The 20259-nt window shown below is 37.7% G+C and overlaps 1 protein-coding gene across 1 annotated transcript in view; it reads right to left on the bottom strand.

Annotated features, from left to right (window-relative positions):
* ROBO1 (roundabout guidance receptor 1) overlaps positions 1-20259 on the bottom strand; it is a 312664-nt gene that overhangs the window by 42737 nt on the left and 249668 nt on the right. Inside the window, exons 7-16 of the mRNA XM_082054528.1 lie at positions 20042-20166; positions 17980-18151; positions 15220-15425; positions 13680-13761; positions 13344-13512; positions 13077-13243; positions 9303-9424; positions 6601-6832; positions 5224-5345; positions 1551-1722 (exon numbers count right to left, since the gene is read on the bottom strand). Coding sequence (XP_081910654.1) covers positions 1551-1722; positions 5224-5345; positions 6601-6832; positions 9303-9424; positions 13077-13243; positions 13344-13512; positions 13680-13761; positions 15220-15425; positions 17980-18151; positions 20042-20166 — 1569 coding nt within the window. The remainder of the gene's footprint in view (positions 1-1550; positions 1723-5223; positions 5346-6600; positions 6833-9302; positions 9425-13076; positions 13244-13343; positions 13513-13679; positions 13762-15219; positions 15426-17979; positions 18152-20041; positions 20167-20259) is intronic.

The raw sequence follows: 20259 nt of genomic DNA, 5'->3' as shown, positions 1-20259 counted from the left end.
CACAAGACTCCCGTCTCCAGGTCTTTGCCATGTAACAACCAAAGCATGGGATTTTTACTACAGTATATGTATATTTGGCTATGCCACTTAATTAGAAGCAAGAGTACAGACTATGATACCGAATCCAGCCACAAGGAATTACATGGATTCTACCAGGCTTGCACATTTGAATACCCTCTGAGATGTGGGATTGCTTCATGCTTTCTAACAGAGAGTCAGTAAGGGCAGGAAACCAGAAGCAGGTAAAAATCTTACCACGAGAGAGTCTCATTTGTTTCTTTTTTCACTTAGCAAAACACTACAGTGATTAAGTTCAATTATGAAACTCACCTTCATTTAGCATTTTCTTATCAAGAAAAAAAGGGAAAAAAGTATTTACAAGTTCTTTGGCTTTAAACACCAAGGTTACCCCATTATTTTACTCTCATATGCCTCAATAATTTAAATTTTCAAAATCTAACCTATATAGAACAAACTTGGCATTGACTGGAAAGCTGGCTGTAGGAAACTGTGAATTGAAGCTGGCTGTAAGAAAGAACAATCCAAAAAATAACTATGGGATTTTGCACATATTAATGGAATGTCATATAAGCTGTATGTAATTTTGTCACAAACCCTTATTGATATAACTGGGAATCATATGGCTGTATAAGTTAAATAAGTTAAAGATGACCTTCATCTTAATAGCCATGGAAATGTACATGTAATTTTCCAGAGAATATATTAGTCATTCAATCTTGTTTTCACCTGCAGGTACTATGGATTTTTAAATATAAAAAGTGAAATAACAAGGAAGATCTACTAATGATACAGACAGAGATAGGACACAAAGTCCAAAGCAACACACTGAGCTTACTTTCACAATTATTTACTGTAATGATAAGGTATATTGACACAGGCATACTGGTAAAGCAGCATATGACTATACCTAAAGGTATTTTAAATAATCTTCAGCTAACCAACAGCAAAGATGCATTTCTCCCAGATACATCCAGGAGCAAAGCCCCTGATTTGCATTTATGACAGAGAGATGTTTGGTTTAAATAAAGTTAGAAGTCAAGATTATTGCATATCAGTTGTGTACCTCTTTTTCCTGTACTCAGGTTATTTATTAGCTTCTACACATAGCTGATACTGATTGTGCCTAATTTTAGTGTGCCCTTGTTTTTTTTGCTTCAACAAAGAAAGATAAAATCTGATCGAGACAAATTAGATCCCGAAACTAAAGTGAGCCAAAACTTAGTGACTCAGACTCCCCTACATGTTTTATTATACCAATCTTAAGTGTGAAAATTCACTTTGAAAAATCAATATGCAAAAAGCATTGCTGAACCGGGAGATTAACAAAACCTGTGTTGTTATAATCCCATCTTTACTATGCAGTTCTAAGGCAAGTTTAAAACCAGAAATGCCAAAATCCTGCTATTCTAGGGATCAAGTAACACTATCTGTGTTTCAGTTGTCTTGAAAGTACTTCTGATGCCATAAAAGACAAAAGCAAACAAACAAAAATCACTGAAACCAATAGGTAGGATTACTAGCAGGCTTACCTAATTGGATAAACTGTGGATCACTTTTCACTCCAGGTCCTGCCCCGGTACTTGCTGCCACTTCCACGCTGTATCGAATACCAGGAACTAGGGAGGGGATGACTACAGAAAGGGTGGAACCGTCTACCGTCTTGTTTATATGGTATCGACTTTCATTGCCAAGACACCAAACCTGCAGAGAAGTAAGTGTATGGTATGTACAAATGTTCAAAATTCAACACCAAAGGATATGTGGAAGGAAGGATGACACATTCCTTTCTGCTAGATAAAGAAATTTAGCATGTATCACTACCCTAACATCTGCAGTCATGGATTTCTGTCCTAGGCACTGTGCGGATACTGAAAAGACACTTCTTGCTCCAAAGAGCAGCTCCAACTACTAGAATTATTTGATGGGTTTATTGTAATTAATTTACAGTTCAACCAGTGACTTTGTGCTAATAAAACTAAAAGCATCAGTAAAACAGAACAAATAAGGGAAGCCTGGTAGCCCAGAATCATTCCCATAACCGATAAGGTAAGAGCATTCAGTTAAATGAATTTACAATTCTCTTCATCAGGAAGATGAAGGCTTTCTTCACTCAAGTGCAAGGGCAAGTCTTTCATCACATGACGTCACAAGAGGATTGATGTCACACTGGAATCCAAATGTTACTTTTTTTTTTTTGAATGGCAGCAAGAGGCAAGGATTGAGCAATATGCCATCTTCTGTTGAGAGACAACAGCATGGTATCTGACCTCAGTTTTCAGATAAGATCAGGACAGAGGTCCAACAACTTCAATTCACCACTTTATAAATTAGATCAGTGATAATAAATGACTGGAATAAACAATATGGTGGAATATTTTCATCTCTTTAGGCCTGAAGCATTGATGTGGGAAATGCTTTTAAGAGTACAGTTGAACTCCCAACTGCTATTAAAAGTGAAGTAGCCACTAATCTAGATTGGCCAAAAAATCGATGAAGCTGTGTTGATTTCCTTTTCCACACATGTATATGCTCTACAATGAATATTTATCAGGGATATTAAATTAGTTAAATTCAGGACTTTATCTGTAAAGAAGCAAACTTTCCTGAGAACAGCAGCATTTCTGAAACTATGCCGATTGCACAGGGGATGGAAGATTTAACTTCTGACATACGGAACTCCTAAAAGACTTAGCACCCAGATAGTTGCTCTTAATCCCTTGTGCAATTCTGCTGCTGTGGAGGTGGCAGGGTGAGTGAACTAGAGTTTCAGATATGGAACAACTGCTGGGGCCCTTTCTGTAGAGCCCTTTCTGCCTGGACACTGGAAATTTTATTTTACCTTCATTGTAAGACCCTTTTTCCTTCTCTGGATGCCAAGGATTGAAAGAAGGCTAGTGGGACACTGTGTAGATCTGAAATGTATTTTAAGCTACTTTGAAATTTAATCCAAACACAGCATATACATAACTGCTGCTGCAGAGCAGGTCAGAAGACACAAAGAGAATACAATCTCCTTTTTATATTCTGATACTAAATAGAAACTGTCTCAGTCAGTAGTAGCATTTTAATTATAAGTAGTATTAGTAATATTTCTCTTAAATGCTACAGGACAGTCCATGAAAATGCTCTTATGTAAATAAGAGCTTGAAAAAGTGAGGAACAAAAGATTTACATCTACATTTTTACTTATCCTGTTTTCACAGAAATTGTTACTGACACCTTGTACAATGGTGTATGTGCAAACCATAACACAATTTATTATGTACTTGCAATTATGCGCTACTAATTCATAAAATGTTTTGTTCTTAGGCACTCAAATACATGGAGAAATTAAAAAAACAAGAATGCTAAGTTGTTTTTGCCATATGATATTTGATTTTATATCTAAATAGGCAAGTGAAAACAAACTTTTAGAATGTAAGGAAGAAAGGAGGAATTCAAATTATAACAGACAGATAAGTGAAGAAACAATCAGTATAACAAGAGAATTTCTAACTTCATGCTAGAGGAGGGAATGCCTTCTCCTGTGATGGGAATTTCTGCATTTTCGTGTGTGCTACTGAAACTTCTTCAATTAAGATGGTATCCTCCTTCCTATTTATTTTATCCTTTAATTACAGTAAGTAATTAGATCTGAGTTGCTGAGAAAACAAAGAATTCCCCCGCATATTTGTACCTTTTTTCTGGGAGAAAACAAAGGAGATAAAAAAATGAGGGGGAAAAAAAAACAAAAAGAGAAAATTTTAAAATATTCCTATTTGTTTGAGTTTTTTTTCTTGTTATAAGTTCTTAATCTTAAATCACTGGTTCTGCATACATTTAGTTTTTAGACAAAATGTTAATTACGTATAGCAACTTAAATAGTAGCAACATGCATATTCATTGTGTCTCTTTTCTGTCCATGGTGAAAATCACAAAGGAAAATAATGGCACCCACACAACAAATGTAGATGGAAAATGTGCCAGTGTGCCATCTACTGCTTCACAAGCATTACAAGATGCTTCCTCCTACACCTGGTAGCCCATTACCTCTAAATGCTAGGAGGTATATTAGGTATTACATCCACTTGGAAATGTGAATTTCCTGACTTTTATTGTTTTGTTCTTACAACCTTAATATTCCTCTGATGCAGTTTCTTGATGGAAATAATTCCATCTCTTCAGCTCAAGGTCTGCCTTTAAATAAAATAACTTTGTATTATATATCTAAAACTAAGCCATAAACTGATTTTTTAACCAGTTGAGCTGGTTCTGAAAGGCGTTTTATTATTCTAAATTGACCATGGAGCTTAGTGATCTCTTCCCTTTCCCTTTTCTCCTGAGGAAAAAAAAAAATAGCAGAATGAGTTCTGATGGCTAGGCATGTATGCCTATAGCACAGTGTTTTAACCTGAAAAAATAGTCAAGCCATTCTCATTTGAAAAAAACCTTCTCAATAATACACATTTGAAGGAGACTGAAACCAAAGATCCTGCCTCTCTGTGGATATAAAGCTTACTTGATAACCACATTTAAAATATCTGTAGCTTGCTTAGGAAAAATAAGCTTCATTTACTTTGCTATGTAAATTACCGCAAAACAATTTGAACTGAAAATAAATACAGTATATGTTGCTAAACAAACATCAAATAATGAACATTTGAAAATGTAGTTACAATTTGTTAAAAATTAAATGGCATAATGAGAGCTGTGCTTGTGTGAAAGAAAAATTTCTATACACTAAATACATACAGTATTATACAAGCACATTCTTTACAAGTAAGTTTTCGATTTGTTTTAACTACCCAGTTACACATAATTTACTCAGATCTTAACACTGTTAATTATTATCCCTGAGCTTTTCAACTCATTAAGCCTGTTTATATTTATTACCTTGGCCAATGTCTTTGAGTCACAAAACAGTTCTCAAACTGGTATGGTTCCCTCTCTACTTGGGTGCGCATTTCTCAATTTATAATGAAGGTAAGAAGGTAGTTGTTTTAATTAAAAGTGTTGACCCCTAGCTTTGATTTATGGAGGCTGTTTTAATTGCTTTCTACCATCTAGAGAGAATTACTAAATATGGAGTTTGAATCAAAGGGATTTTCTACCTCCTTTGCGCTGACTAACCAGTAGATGGAGCCGAGCACCCACAAACAGCCTCATCTGTCAGCACCTGGACAAGAGCCCCTGTGCCAGGGGACCACAGGGTGCCCGCTGTACCTTGTATTCCTGAACCATCCCGTTCTGGTTGTCCTCGGGGGGCGGCTGCCAGGTGACCACAATTGCTGTCCCATTCCCATCGTTCTTAGTCACTGAAACGCTCTGTGGTGGAGCACTAGGAGCTGTTTGTTTGGAGAGAAGGATTGAATGGTTAAGTTCGTTGTGGAGCAGTGAGCTTTTTTATGAAAAAGCTGGTTTCTGGGCTACGCAAATGCATTCTTTTATGCCTTACCCTTCATTAAGGGCAATTCTTGTCCACGAGCTAAAATGATACACAAGGAAAGCAACATGAAACTGCAACCAGGCTGCTGAGTTTTGCTGCGGTCTCGCTGTGCAGGACAGGCAAAGTCACACTGGTCAACAGACCCTTCAAACCCAGATACCCGTTACCTGAATGCCAAAGTCCTGAGCACTGAATTCCTCGTTGGTCTCAAATCACCTCATCCAGGATGAACAGTTTTGAAAAATGAAGTCTACAAATTGACTTCAATAGAATGCTAAACCTCAATTCCTCTAGTGTGTAAATAATAATGAGTAATACAAAACTTAATAAAATCAGGACAGAATGTGTTAATATTAACACAATTGTAATAAAAACTTATGTTTTGCATTTTAAATATCTTTCTAAAAACGGGCTACTTAGGATGAATGCAGTTAAGCACAGCTCTCAGTCACCTATGGCAGTAAGCCAGAGCTATGCATTTATACTGGAGAGGGAAGAGAGAAAAGGAAGGGTATCACCTCCCAACAGAGACACTGAAATCCCTATTCAGAGACACTGGCCATCTCATATGCTTATTATGCCAGAGCAGCAACAAAAGGAACAGCTTCATCAACCTCCTCTTTTCAGCACATGTATGAGATGGAAATACTTAATTTAGTTCACTATATCTCTTGCCCTCAGTCATCTTTTCATTTTGTCTTACTGATTGATCCAGATATGAAAGCCTTCTAAAAATGTGGCTTCCATTCCCTCAGTTACAGAGCTTTGATGATTTCTGTGGTGTCTGCTATCTACTCAAGATAGTGATTAGTAAGTGCTTGAACCTGACAGAAGTCACTTGTGACCAGACCCTGAACTCAGCAGGGAGGAGAGCACATTGCAGTGAAGATAAAAAGCGTATTTCCCATTGTGTGTTAGAGAGGATTTTTGCACATCCCTCTCTCTCTGTCTCTCGTGCCTGGTTCTGAATATTTACTTCTGTGTCACCAAACAATCCACATAATGATCAGCCCAACACAGCCTCTGCTGCCGCAGATTGCTGTTCTCAAACAGTGTGCACTTCAAACAAAATCAAATAATGAACGTATCAGAGGAAAGCAGGCCAGATGACTACTTCAAAAAGGAAAGATGAAGAGAGTTGGGATCCTACTTGCCTTCTTCCAGGGTCTTTGCAAATTTCACTTCACTATCTGCTCCCTGAAACTCATTAAAAAAAGGGCGGGCCTTGATTTCGTAGTTTACACCTTTCCTCAGCTCAGGAATGATAACGCTGTTTTTGGTTGGAGTCCTCACTTCAAAGATTAACCACTCTGACTCTCCATAGGATGCTGGTGTAGGCCGGTACAGAATTTTATATCCTTGAATATATTGGGATTGCTGGTCCACCTGGCAAGACAGCAGAATACATAACACATACTTCAACAAATATGAACCAGGAATGATCTTTGTGACACTATGCAGGGTCCTCGGACTATCTGTTCATTTTACACAAAATAAACAACAATGCCAAAGCAGATAAAGGCTCCTTGCATTACAGCAAATTACAGGCCTGATTCACAAGCGCATTAATCTGTTTGATGTTGGTAGAACTGTGCTGGTTTCCGTGGATTTATGAAGGCATTAAAGGGGGATAACGGAGCTGCACAATATACCCAGCTCCGTGAAATAGGCATCCTTTGCATCCACAGAGCATCAGAGGAGCTCAGGACAGAGCAGGCTTCTACCCTCCCAAGCCTGCTCAGTAGGGAGGGGGGCACATGAGGGAAAGGAGGAGGGTGAGGGCAGGGGATCTACAGCTCTGCAACTCAGGGTGATGAATAAGGAGATCAAAGAGACCGCCTGACAGCTCTCCCGAGGTGTGGAAGCTTCCTCAAACCCATGAAATGAGCACCACTTCCTGCCTGCTTCCTTCTGGAGAAAGGGAATTGTGAGGGCAGTCAGCTGGCTCTATCTCCATCACTGTGATTAGGCTGGGCTCTGTCCCAGGGCAGGTTGGCCCAAGTGGCTCCTCCGTGTGCACCCGCTTGGTGGGAGGCTTCTCAGTCAGACGGAAAGGGCTGTTTTGAGAGGGCTCTGAAGAGGCTCATAAAACTCAGTACGGTAACACAGATGAGACTTGGAAAAATGAACTAAAATGACACATGGTGGTCCTGATTGCTTTTTCGACCATGGTCATTTTATATCATATGTATGGAGAAAGAGATCTTAATGTAAACAAGGGTGAGACTCAATGTGTTTGGCTACAGCTGAAACAGAAAGCTATCTTATAGAAGTGATCTCCTGTGGAGCATTCACTATCTTTTAACTAACGGTTTCAATTTCTGATGAGTAAGAAAGTCTAATAACAACAACAAAAACATTCTTAAAAGTGCATCAGATTTTCCATATTTTTAAAAATCTCATTATATATACATATACTGCTTTATATTACATATACTGCTTGCAGTTTCACTCCAAAAAGCAACGTTTCATTTTTAATAATCACATTAAAAAATGTGTGTGTTAGCTGAAACTGAGGTAATGCTCATTTTTGAAACTGCAGAGTAGCCACAGGCCACCCAAGAGAATGACAAAAACTGCCTGTCTGGAAAAGGTTGTTCTGTAAGTAAAGGTCAAACAAAATCATGCTAGGAACCTCAAAGATGTTTTAATGCTATTAGTTCAAACAGGAGATTGACTGCTGCAGGTGGTCGTACCACAGGTGACAGTGTAATTACTGTGCAACACAGGAGATATTATTTGTACTTCTGCAGCACCAAGGAGCCCTGGTCATAGACCAGGACCCCATTGGGTTAGGGCTCTTTTACGAAGTAAAAATATATTTTGTTTTTATTCAAAGTGTTCTGCCATGGCATGGCAGGGGCTACACCCTGTACTCCCATACACTGTCTCTGCCAATATATTGACATGTTCAGACAGAAGTCATAAAAAGATCTCCAAGCTCACTCCTTTTGGATTTATTCCTACATCTGATATAATTATCCCCCATTTTTATTCCATTCTGCATTCTGTTTTAAAACTGCTCTTCTTCGACTTACATTTTCTTATCTCATTGCTTGGTACTTGCTGTTTCCTGTGCTGTTCTTTCTCTTCATTTCTACCTCTTGATTGCCAAATGTCTCCCATGGTAAGCCACTTCTAATCCTTTCTCTCTCTGAGGCTTCAGCCTTCTAAGCCTATTTGAGTCTTTTTCCACCTATGTTCCCATTCCCTTTGTTTCAGGTCTCCTACAGTATTGTTTCCTCACTCCCTCATTTCCTCTGCTAATATCCCCTATGCAGCCAGCTTCCTGTATCCTCCCACTAGAGCAACATCACCACAACCACTGAAAATCATTTGACATTTTTGTCTCTTCTCCCTGTACTGTGTGTACTCATCACAGCATCATGGGAAAGGGTAGGTTCAGATGAGGCTATACAGGTTTAGGTGTGTTTCTCAGTATGTATGTAGGATGGAGGTAACACTTTCAAACAGAATTATGCAGTATTCCTCTCCACTGGTGACTGACAGACAGGCAAATGCCCATGTTATCTCATTAACGGGACTGATACACTTCCTACTGCAAGCAGTGCAAAAGCTTTGACTTAAGAAAGCTTTGATCAGTCCTTTAGCTTCCAAAGGAGGGCTCTGAAACTCTCACCATATTTTAGGCAGTACTTTCTATGGAGACATAAAATGGTGGAAATGAAACAAAATTTAATGAAGTGGAAAGCAAAGCCCAAGTAGCACTCATTCCAGAGACAAACATCTGCAAATGTACAAAGTACAGAACTTCTTAAAGTGTGACTCCACTGCAGTCAAACAGAACAATTCAGTAATATACATTAGCACCTCTGTGATACATATTTTTACTTACTGTCCAATGAACTTCAATTGAGGAGGAAGAAAGGATAGTAGGGTTGTGTAGATGTAGTACCACATCACCCAGTTCTCTTTGGACCTGCTTGTGATCCACACCTTGACTTGTTGGTGGAACATCTGTAATAATTTAAGATTCCATTCTCAAAAGTATATACAAGTGTTAAAATAAATACATGTAAATACAAGTTCCATTCTCACAAGTATCTAAGATTGTTAAAATAAGTATATGTAAATACAGATGAATATATAAGAAAGTATATGATGCTATCACCAATAAAGTTTACCCGAAATACTTCCCAATTCTGTAAGAAAAAATTACATGTAGTATTTTCCCAAGAAAATCACCAACGCCTAGGCAGTATCGAATCAATGCACTGTACTTTCTTCGACAGAGACACACAGGAGGGAAATGCTGCATAAAAAGAAAAACCACACTCAGGGATGTCTTTGGTAAATGACTACAGCAGTATCTCTTTATTTTTTGCTGTTGTGAGGAAAAAACATTCTATTACTTTGCAAAGTCCCAGAGTCCAGGAAACCTGCAAAGAATGGTAAAAGCAAAAGCTGTATCTTCAGATAAATTCATGGGCAAACTTACTGTTTCTAATTACAAAAGAAATGTAACAACTGAGGAAAAGAAAAAGGAGTCATGTGGCTGCAGGTTTCCTGATGATAACTGACTTCTGTAAATGGGAGGCAGAGCAGAGCTGAGTGCTGTCCAGCTCTTCTGATATTTGGTCTAACTTGTAGGTAAAAGAATTGTTCATATGCATGAAGGGACAAATTATTCTCAAAATACACAACGGTACAATGGAAACATATTTTCTGCATGCAAAGCCCTTGAAAAGCATATTTAACTGAAATGGAATGACTGTCAGAAATATATAGAATTTATAAGACAATCACTAATAAGGTGTCTAAAATAGACAGGTACTGTGGACAGCAGAGTAACATAGTTTCTGTATTCATTTCATATATGTCTCCGAGCACTTCATTTTAGGGAAATACCATGCTGACTATGGCTAAAATCACAGACTGAGAAATCCATTACAAGCACTTATACTGATTTCTAATTAGCGATTAATCTGATTAATCTAATTCAAGATACAAAGTAACGCATTACGTAAACTTTGCTTCCCTGCCTGAGCTCCTCTAGTGACTATGCAAGATCAGGAAATCCTCAAGGGTTCTGTTCCATACCTGTCTGCTTACAAGAAGTGCCAATAAGAGAGTACACAGAAATTGCATATATATTTATGTACAACTACAAGTACTGTAATAAGTCACGGTAGGCATGTACACTATATTGAAAGCTGAGGTTTGGAAAGCACAGTTGATGCTGATATAGAAGACACTAATGCAAGTGCAACAGATGCAAAGCATGATTTCTGGATGGTGGTCATAGTCTCAGTTTACCAGCTTTTGGCCTTGTCTAAATAATAACAAAAACCTAGTAATAATGGATTAAGACAAGGCATGAGGACAACTTTCTTTCCAAAAATGTAGCTCCTATTTGTAAATACAAGGCCTATGCCACTTTTTAACTTTTATCATACGTTTCCTCAACATATATACAAGAAGCCGAAAAAGCAAAATATGGCTAGCGTGTAGTTAGTGGGTGACAAATCTGGATTCTTAGCAAGGAACACTAATAGTAACAGAAAAACAAAACCAAAAACCCCACCACTGAGTCACTGCTGAATCCACAGACAGTATGTTCCACCAAACAGTCCATTTATCAGAGTATTTTCCTTCCCACAAAGTCTGAAAGCATTGAAGAGAGAAGCTTCTGTTTGAAGATTTGCCTAAATATCACCCAGCTTAGAATGTAACAGGAAACTCAGTGGAATAATTAGTTCTCTCTTTGCTAGCCATAAAAGATGAGTCATCAACAATGTGAATCAAACTATTAATAGGCTCGGCCATTTGCACATCTGTGCTATAAAACAATATGTATGCTCCCTTATTTTGGCTCCAAGCTTCCAAGACAGGCACTGTCAGTGAGAACACCTAAAGCATGTTGTTGTTAATGTTGGTAAAGCGTAAAGATGAAGGTAGGTTAGGCTCCTGGCCTGACCATGTATTTAGGACAAGATTATATCACCATCTAGACAAAAGTGAACTGGAAATTTTGGAACTTATTTATCTAGACCACAACTTACACAAAACTGAAACAGTATTGGAAGAAGAGTAGAACTGTTTTAAGGAACTTGACATTTTATTACATTTCTTACAATTTATAAAAAAGTTATATATTGGTTTTTATTTTCACGCAGTCTTTGTGTGATTCTCAAGTCTTCAGCTCTATGAGATGCCCAGAGAACAGCAAAGCTTTTCCATGTCACTATAAACCATTCAGTTCTGTGACTGAACAGAATACTCTGCTTCAGTCACCGTCTATCAGAGTCAGGACAGTGATTAGTTCATTGGGACATTCAGACCTGAGACCTCACCTCATCTCCAGTAATGAAACCACACTGCATCAAAAATGGATTCATGCAGAACACTGCAGCCTGCCTGCATAATAAAACTTGTTGCCCTATTCCAAGGAACAGAGAAATCATTACATTAGGTTACTAAGTCTCTCTTTGGTAACAGACCAAGGAACCTGTGCAACGCCTATTTTCCGTGCGGCTGTGGCTCTGCTGTGTATATATCCACTGAAATTGTCGCCCACCGGAAGAAATGCGTAATAACAAAGGACAGCAATGTGAGACTGTTCATCTCCCATGGGAGAAGAGAAATACTTGGTTTCAGACCAACTTCAGGAAAAATGAGAAGTCAGGAAACGAAAATGCTTTGTTTCCTTTAAGGAACTTCCTTTCAAAAACAAACATGTACTTACTTATGCAAACAAAGAAACAAACATACTACACAAGCAGTCTTCAAATGCCAATGGGTCAATTCCTCCAGTAAGCAGGGAAAAGCAGGGGAAAAAAAAGTGATCTCTATCATTTTTACTGCCAAGAAGAATATGCCCAGTTTTCACCCTCCTAAGAAGCGATGTATTTCCACTGGAAAAATGCACACAGCAAAGCTGCAGTGCATTATTCCCTGTACACCATCATAAGTATAATTTATTTTCTACAATGAACACAAAATTATTTTAAATTTTACATAGCTCTATTTGGTCTGCATCTAGACCTCAATCACAGCTGGAGTCAGTGCATGACTTCTTCATCCACTATTAACTGGCCTTTTCTTCCACTTGGCTATCTGTGAGCATTGTCTCTCTTCCCTATCGTTTCACTTTTGCAGTACTATTGCAGTACTATTGCAATACTTTTAATATATTGACAAAAACTCTTCTTTACTGGCTCATGATGCCAAATTCCTTAAAATTTTAAACTTCTCTGTTTCCTAATGCAGCGGAAGCCAAATTACATTATGTGCTCTTTCTGCCTCAGTCTTAAGCCTCATTTGATTCACTGGACATAAGAATAACATTTCCAAGGAATTTGAGGATTTGTGTGACAATAAAAAAAGTCAGAGATTACTTCTGTTGCTAACAAGAGCTATTCTGCAAGATGTAACCATCTTTGGATAAGAGATACTAGGGTTCCTTTAGGCAGTGCAATATGCTGTCTAAGCAGCTTCTAGAATCCATGTTATAAGGAAATGCAAGTTTAAACATAGTATTTTACTATCTAGCATATATTATAGCCAAGACAGACAAATGAAAGCTAGCAGAATTCCTGCATCTGGTTTTGCTCAGTCAACTTGTGACAGCCACTGTGAACACCTACAATGTTCAGTATCAAAAGCTTACCTTGAGTTTTCACTGGATCAGATATTTGGCTTGGGTCACTTAGTCCATATGCATTAGCTGCCCTCACAAGGAACAGATAAATTGCATTAGGTTTTAGCCCTTTAACTGCAAAACTCTCTGTTTTCACATTTTCAGCTACAGTTTGCCAGCTGCTACCAGATGCATGGCTAAGGATAAAACACACACAACAGCAGGTTAGCACGTGCTTCTTAAAAAACATATTATATATGAGCATAAGTACAACAAGATCACATGAGACTTTCATACCTGAAGGCCTCAATTATGTAAGAGGTTGGTGTTGCACCTGAGTTCAAATTAGGTTGCCATGACAACGTTACTGTATTTCTGCTGACATCTGTAACCTCGGGTTTCGATGGAGCACTAGGAATCAAGTTTGGGTCAGTGGGTCTTGGTGGCTGCACTGGGACTCCAAACTCTAACAAAGGAGAGAGAAACGCTGAGTATAGACAGGAAGCAGCTGTAAGCTAAATGCTGTTCACATCTGCACTGGCAATTTATGACAGAGTCAGGTAACTTCTGCATTTCAATTTCTGATTTTCCTTTATGTATTTTCTCTATGCAGAGGAGCCCTAATTGATTTACCTTGGACCTCTATGTATGCACTCCATGTAGCTTCGCCACTTGGGGTTGAAGCGATGCAGGTGTACCGACCAGTGTCGCCCAGCTGAGTGGGAGAAGAGAAGAATAAATATTTGAAACAATCAGGCACTCAGTGGGCTAGAAAAGTAATTACAGCTCTCTGTGTTCCTCCATGAATATGGATAAATGTATTAGGCTGCAAAAACTTCGAACCAGAAACTTCTTCCATTAGAAGTCTGATTTCATGTGCTGCAAAATGAAAATAGATACTTATTTCTGAGTATTCATTAAAGAATTGGAAAAGCTGCAGATTCTAATTTAATGCTACCTATTCTGTAATGAACAAACTGAAGGCCTATTCTTGTAGCATTTATTCCTTACTCTGCAGAGGTCCTGACAAAGAAATTGAGAAGGAACTCAAATGTCAAGAGCCCATGCAACTGTCAGCCTTCTGCCTAAATAATGCCTGGGGATTTGTCTGGACTGCAGCACTGGAGAGCATGTCATCCTTAAAACAAAGCTTAAATATTACACAGGACCTTGTACATCTGGGGTTCCCTGTGTTAGTATAAATTTCACTCTACGGCACACCCAAAAAAGAACCTCCATATGCTATTCTCATCCAGTTCCGAATGTTGGATTATTTGCCCATATGTGACTGAACCACATTTCAAAAGAGCTTATTTTTTTTTTCCCCCAAAATAAATGCTATCTTCCTAAGGTCCCAGCCTCAGCAGATGAGCTGAACAGAAATGCTCAAAAATCAGAGGTTCAATATCTAAGTCAGTGTAGCTCATCACTGGTAACAAGGCAACTCTTGGGAATATAGTAAAGTAATGTATTCAGCCTAATTTTTTAAATATTACTACATTTCAGACCACAGGAAAGACAGCAGAGAATCTCTGCTATCTAAAACTCTAAAACTTAACAACATATTAAAACATCTTACAGCGTGTGAGGCATGACCAGCAATACTGACCAGGTACTTGCTATAATTCCCTAAGGAAGCTAGGTGTTTGACAGGTGATTTACCATCTTAAGCTATGTTCAGAGAGTCAAGTGAATATGTTTAAACTTTAAAAATTGTTCTGAAAAAGCTGTGTGCATGGCTGTATTACTGCAGTATGTCAAACAAAGGTTTTCTTTATAGACATTTGTAATAATTAGATAATTTTAATCTATTAGTGCTAAAGCCCGAATAATTCCAGAATTCATCTTACTGAAATGCAAATTCATCTTACTGAAATGCAAGTTTTGCTTTTCCCTTCATGTCTTAAGTAGCAAATAATTTCCTTAACTAACTAATACCTCTTAAAAGCATTTCCCCTTATGAAATCTGAAATAATGTGCCCTAGGCAGAATAAACTAAGGTGTTAAGCATAAAGAATGAACTACCTGCAAGCATGAAATATCAGCTATTTTAATACGATTATTTAACATTTCATTAATTCTAGATGCAGCATTTACTACATCAAAAGTGCCTGGAGGTAAGTAACCAATGTGAAATGAGCAGCAAGAAAACCCGTTTGCCAGTTCAAGCTACCTTGGCATATCGGATCTGTAACGCTCCTGTCTCCAGCTGCTTGATGCGAGAGTCCTGGGTGGAAACAAGGATCCCATCCTTTTTCCAGAGGATAGTGGGCATTAAAGCGCCGGTGGCCACGCAGTTCAGTACTAAAGTACCATCTACAGCTACAGTTTGATTCACAGGACCCTGTCGAATGACAGGGGGAGGCCGGTCTGCAACCACTGCCAGAAGAAACAACAGGAAAGAGATTTCTGCAACTGGAAGCAATTTTCTAATAATCTAAGCAACAGCAATTGCTTGAGGCTTTGAAAGAAACTAAAGATAATTAAACAAGTAATTCAAGTTGGAGGCATGCATTATTCAGGGCAGGGTGCACTATAATGATGAACAACTACAGAATTTTAAAATGATACACAACACAGTATCTTCAGAAAGTAAAGAAGTAGGACATATTACATAGTGGTATCTGCTAGGTATTCTCTAATTCTAGTGTCTTTATAAAGTCCTAATGGAATGAGAAAGGACTTCCCAAATTCTTTGTTAGTGCATAGATTACACCTTGTTCATCTTATACCATGCCGCAGGCCTGCATAGCAGAATTCACACTTTCAGCATTCAAAGACAGAGAAAAAGGAGGTGGGCAGGCAGGGGAATAACCTGGCAAACAGGTACTGCTTAAAAAAATGTTACGGTGTACCACCAATTCATCTTGGTGCTGTTTCCTAGTTGGGAGATGTCTAGCAGTAGGGTAAACACAAAGCTAATAGGAACATATTACATTATTTCAACTAAGGAATACTTTTCCAGTAGCTTCCCACTTTTAGTTCTGTGATGACTTATCCTGTCAATATGACTTCAAAATCACAGCGTGTTTGCATCAATTTTAATGCACCTTTCACACAATGAAAATTAAATGTTATTGAGGGGTTATTTAATAACTATGCACAGAAAGGTATAAAGCGGTCTCAGTATTCACAGAAAAAAAGAATAATCATTAACATGAGGTTTTCTTTCCATTATCCAATAGAAGATCAAAACAAAGAGGTAAAAGCTATTATTATCTTATTTCATTTCAGTGACCTCCTCTGCCTGGACCATCCAACAGGACATGGACTGATGATCTGAAAATTGTCACAGCTTTAAATGACATAAATCTGTTCAGCAATGTCACGGGAGCTCCTGTAATTTAAAAACTGTTTTGGTAGCCAAAATATAAACCTGGATTTCTTATAATTTGCGAACTTCAGATAATTTGACATTACTTTTCACAATAGGCAGGGCTTTAGTACTTTTTTTTTTTTGCTAAATTCCAACTCCTGCAATTTCATTTGCATGTTCAAATGACATTCTTTATTTTCAACTGTGTAATTTATCCTTTACTTCTCGTCCCAGCCTGTTGCACTGCAATGCACTGCGAGGCCATTCGCATCTCTCTCTGCAGAGACAGGCAAAATAAGCTCACTTATAGATTGTGTTGTATTTGTCTTGACAAATTTGTAAAGAGCCTTGCAATTGTCAATGGTAAGGTGCTGACCAATCTGTACTCTACATTAGAAATCCAATGCCGCTGAAAACCATGGTAACTTTAAGTGCTGCTGAAGCTGATGGCAATTTCTGTTACCTTTAGGAATATCAGGTATCATTCTGCATATCCTGCTTTCACTTTCATAAAAGTACAAAAAAAAAAATTACTGTCCCAAGATGTTATACAAAACAACCATCCATCAGACCAACCCAGATCTTATATCCATGGTGAAGATATTTAAAATAAATTGATTTTTTCCAAATTCAGATATAATAGGTCATTAAGAGAAGAACTTTAAAGGCTAAGATCCTTATCTTAATTTTCTATTTATTTTTTTTTTCCTCACCTTGCCCTAGCATTGTCCCCAATGGTATATGAATAAAAGTGGCTTAAGAAATGTGGCTTACCACTTGTGAGAAAACAGAAAGGATTCAGTCCTATCCTTCCGAACAATCTCAGTCCAGTAGATGTAAATTAACAATTTTATTCTCCAGGTTCATGGCATGCTTCCAGCATTGCATTATTTCTATGCTTTCTATAGGACAGAGGCCTAGCATATGGAAACTTCTCTGACAACAGCTTCCCACCCCACAAAGTCTCTCTACAGACTGCACTTATCCTCTTTTTCTGTAAGTAGTAAGATTATTACTTTTCCTGGTATCTTTGCTATTAAAATATGAAGTATTTCTGATAACTGGCAAGTTGGCCTCACACTAGCATATATTACTGTTTGCAGTCATGCTCCCTGTAGCTTTTTCAACTTAAATTTTGTCCCAACTGCTCCTTAAAGGAATGTATGATAATAATAATTTGTATGTTATTCTACTGACTTCCAGACAGATTGAGGTTTTTTTCCCTTGCTATACAGCAATATTAAAAAAAAAGGGAAAAAACAGGTAAATAGAGATGGTATGCAAATGGGCACAGTAGAAGGGATAAAGAGCTAGGGAGCAAGCAATCTGAAAGTAAACTAAATCCGGTAGGGAAAGCTAAGAAAGTATCAGATAAATTAACAGACCTGATAAAAATCCATGAACTGAAGTATACTTACCAAATACAAAATGGAAATATTGTGTTATACAATATCCAAAATTTTAAACCCCTGACAGAGATTGGTAAAACAGGATTTTTATGTTCAAAGACATATGCCATCCACATTTATGCAAAGCAGATACCAAAGCAGTGCCACATCATCCTGTTGCTGTCTCTAAGTGAAAATAAAAACTTGAGAATGATAAAGACATAATTACCATCAGTAACTTCCAAGTAGGCTTTTGTTATGATACTTCCTGCAACATTTAAAGTCTGGCAGATATAGTACCCAACATCAGATCTCTGGACATTGGTGATAGTGAGGTCACCTGTCTGGGAAACTGAAAATCGGCTGGATGACTGAGGGGGCTGGTATGAGAAAAGCAGATTCTACAAGATGTACAGGAAAGAAAGTGAGGAAAAAAAAGGGTTAAACAAATGCAAACATCAATAATCTTAACTTTAATATATCTAAACATATTCATGTTTTCACATTATATGTAAAAAATTCTGCTCTTCATATCTTAAGCATGTCTATACCACAATATTAATAGCTCTCATAGGATTGTTTGTGATAAAATGGGTGCAGATACGCACATGTAATTGTGTGATTGCTCTAATGCTCTCTATGGTCAATGCTGGGCTTTACACAAAGTTAAAGGGGCACTAACAAAGATCTGATATATATAGCTACTGTAATGACCCAAGCAACCAGGCAAACCTAAGTAATTTGCTCTAACACCCTTTTTTAGAACTCACTCCAGGGTATTCTATTTATTTCATTTAAATGCAGATGTTGGTTTACTTATTTGTATTTTAACTTTCAACTTTCTAAGAATGGCACAGTTTTTTAAAGAAGAGATGCTGTTTAGGTCTCTCTAATCATAGCATGTGTATTCTATAATGAGCTTTATAATATAGAATTAAATCCTATGCCAGTTTCTACACAATAGTTTTGGTATGAAGCACATAGTATTTTAGCAACAGTGTTCAAAAGTCAGAACAGCAACCATAACAGTACAGTCACATCAAATACTGGTTCTAAATTTCTACCTCTGGTTGAATAATTCGTGAAGGAGAATACTTCAATGTCACAGAGGCTATTTCTTATCCTCTCTTTATCTTGCCTAATTACATTTTGCATTTCCAAAAAGCATCCAAAGGAACAGAACACAAAAGCCACTTTAATATTAGCAAACCCCATTCATTGACCTCCTTCTCCAGTACCATTGTTCATCACAATTGGTTACCACTCAGCAGAGTGAAAAATGAGACAGAAAAAATATGTACTAGATAATACTTGTCAAATAAAAGAAAAAATCCAGTTGATAGAAAAATACAAAAATAGTATTCCAATATATTTATACCATGGAAAATTATCATCTATATTTGGTTACTAGTTTAGTTGTACTTAGGTATTTAGACAGAAATGTTGCAAATGGAGTAAAGGAGTCAATCTCTAAGCAATCTCAATTTCTCTGCCCTATTGTTTTGTAACACAAAGAACCCTGTCATATCCTTTTGCACCATTCATTCCCTCATAGACTGGAAAACCAGACTCCCATATTCCTTCTTTCCCTCCAATACGGAATACGTTGTGTTACACCTCTCCTTCAAAAAATGACTCTGAAAGAAAACTCTGATTCACTTGCTCTGCTATATAGTGTTTCACCCATTGGCTTTCAAGATCCTTTACAAAGAAGCTGAAAATAATTTTCCCTCCCATTCAAATAAGGAAGCTGGGAGAAAAAGTGACCTATTTGGGTATGAGATGTCAGCCAACTGACTGGCTGTGAGAGTAAATCTCCTTAGTCCCAAACTGGTATCCACACATGTAGTGGAGCAGATCAATACAGCAAACAGTTTAGTTTGCCAGACACACATGGCAAACTAGCAGCTGAACCCAGAGACAAACTTTCTGAAAATCTGGGAGTTCAAACAAACTTCAGCACTAGTCATCTTTTCATCTCTTTAAAGTTTTTCCCTGATAAGTGAAAAAGATTTACATAGCAATGAAACATGAAATGTTTCTAGTTTCATAGATTTATTTTTTCATTCACAGAGAAAATGGGTAATTGAACGAAACATAGATATTCTTTCTAGGAAGCCTGACATCGCCTAGCATGACTGTGGCTTAGAAACAGAGAAGAAATATCCAGCGTCTCCAAGCTCTAGACCTCATTTTCACATCTTAAAAACAATAATGAACATATTTTTCTTTCATGTGACATCACCTCTTCAAGAAACTTCCAAGAAGAAGGATCAGAAAGTCTGTTTTACCTGACTTCCCTCTCTCCGCCAAAATATGGCTGGCTGAGGGTTTCCAGTTGCTTCACACTGGAAAGTCACCGTTCTCCCCAGTGCTGCTACCTGATCTCGCGGCTTTACAACAAACTGTGGAGGCTCTGAAAGAGGAAAATAATGAAGAAAATAAATCACACTGCTGTCAGAAGACCAAAGTCAGACTAACTGAAAGCCACAATTTGCCTATTGACTTC

The sequence above is a fragment of the Streptopelia decaocto genome (genome assembly GCF_964273445.1).
Source record: "Streptopelia decaocto genome assembly, chromosome: 1".
NCBI classification, from domain to species: Eukaryota; Metazoa; Chordata; class Aves; order Columbiformes; family Columbidae; genus Streptopelia; species Streptopelia decaocto.
This window is presented reverse-complemented; position numbering and strand designations above follow the sequence as displayed.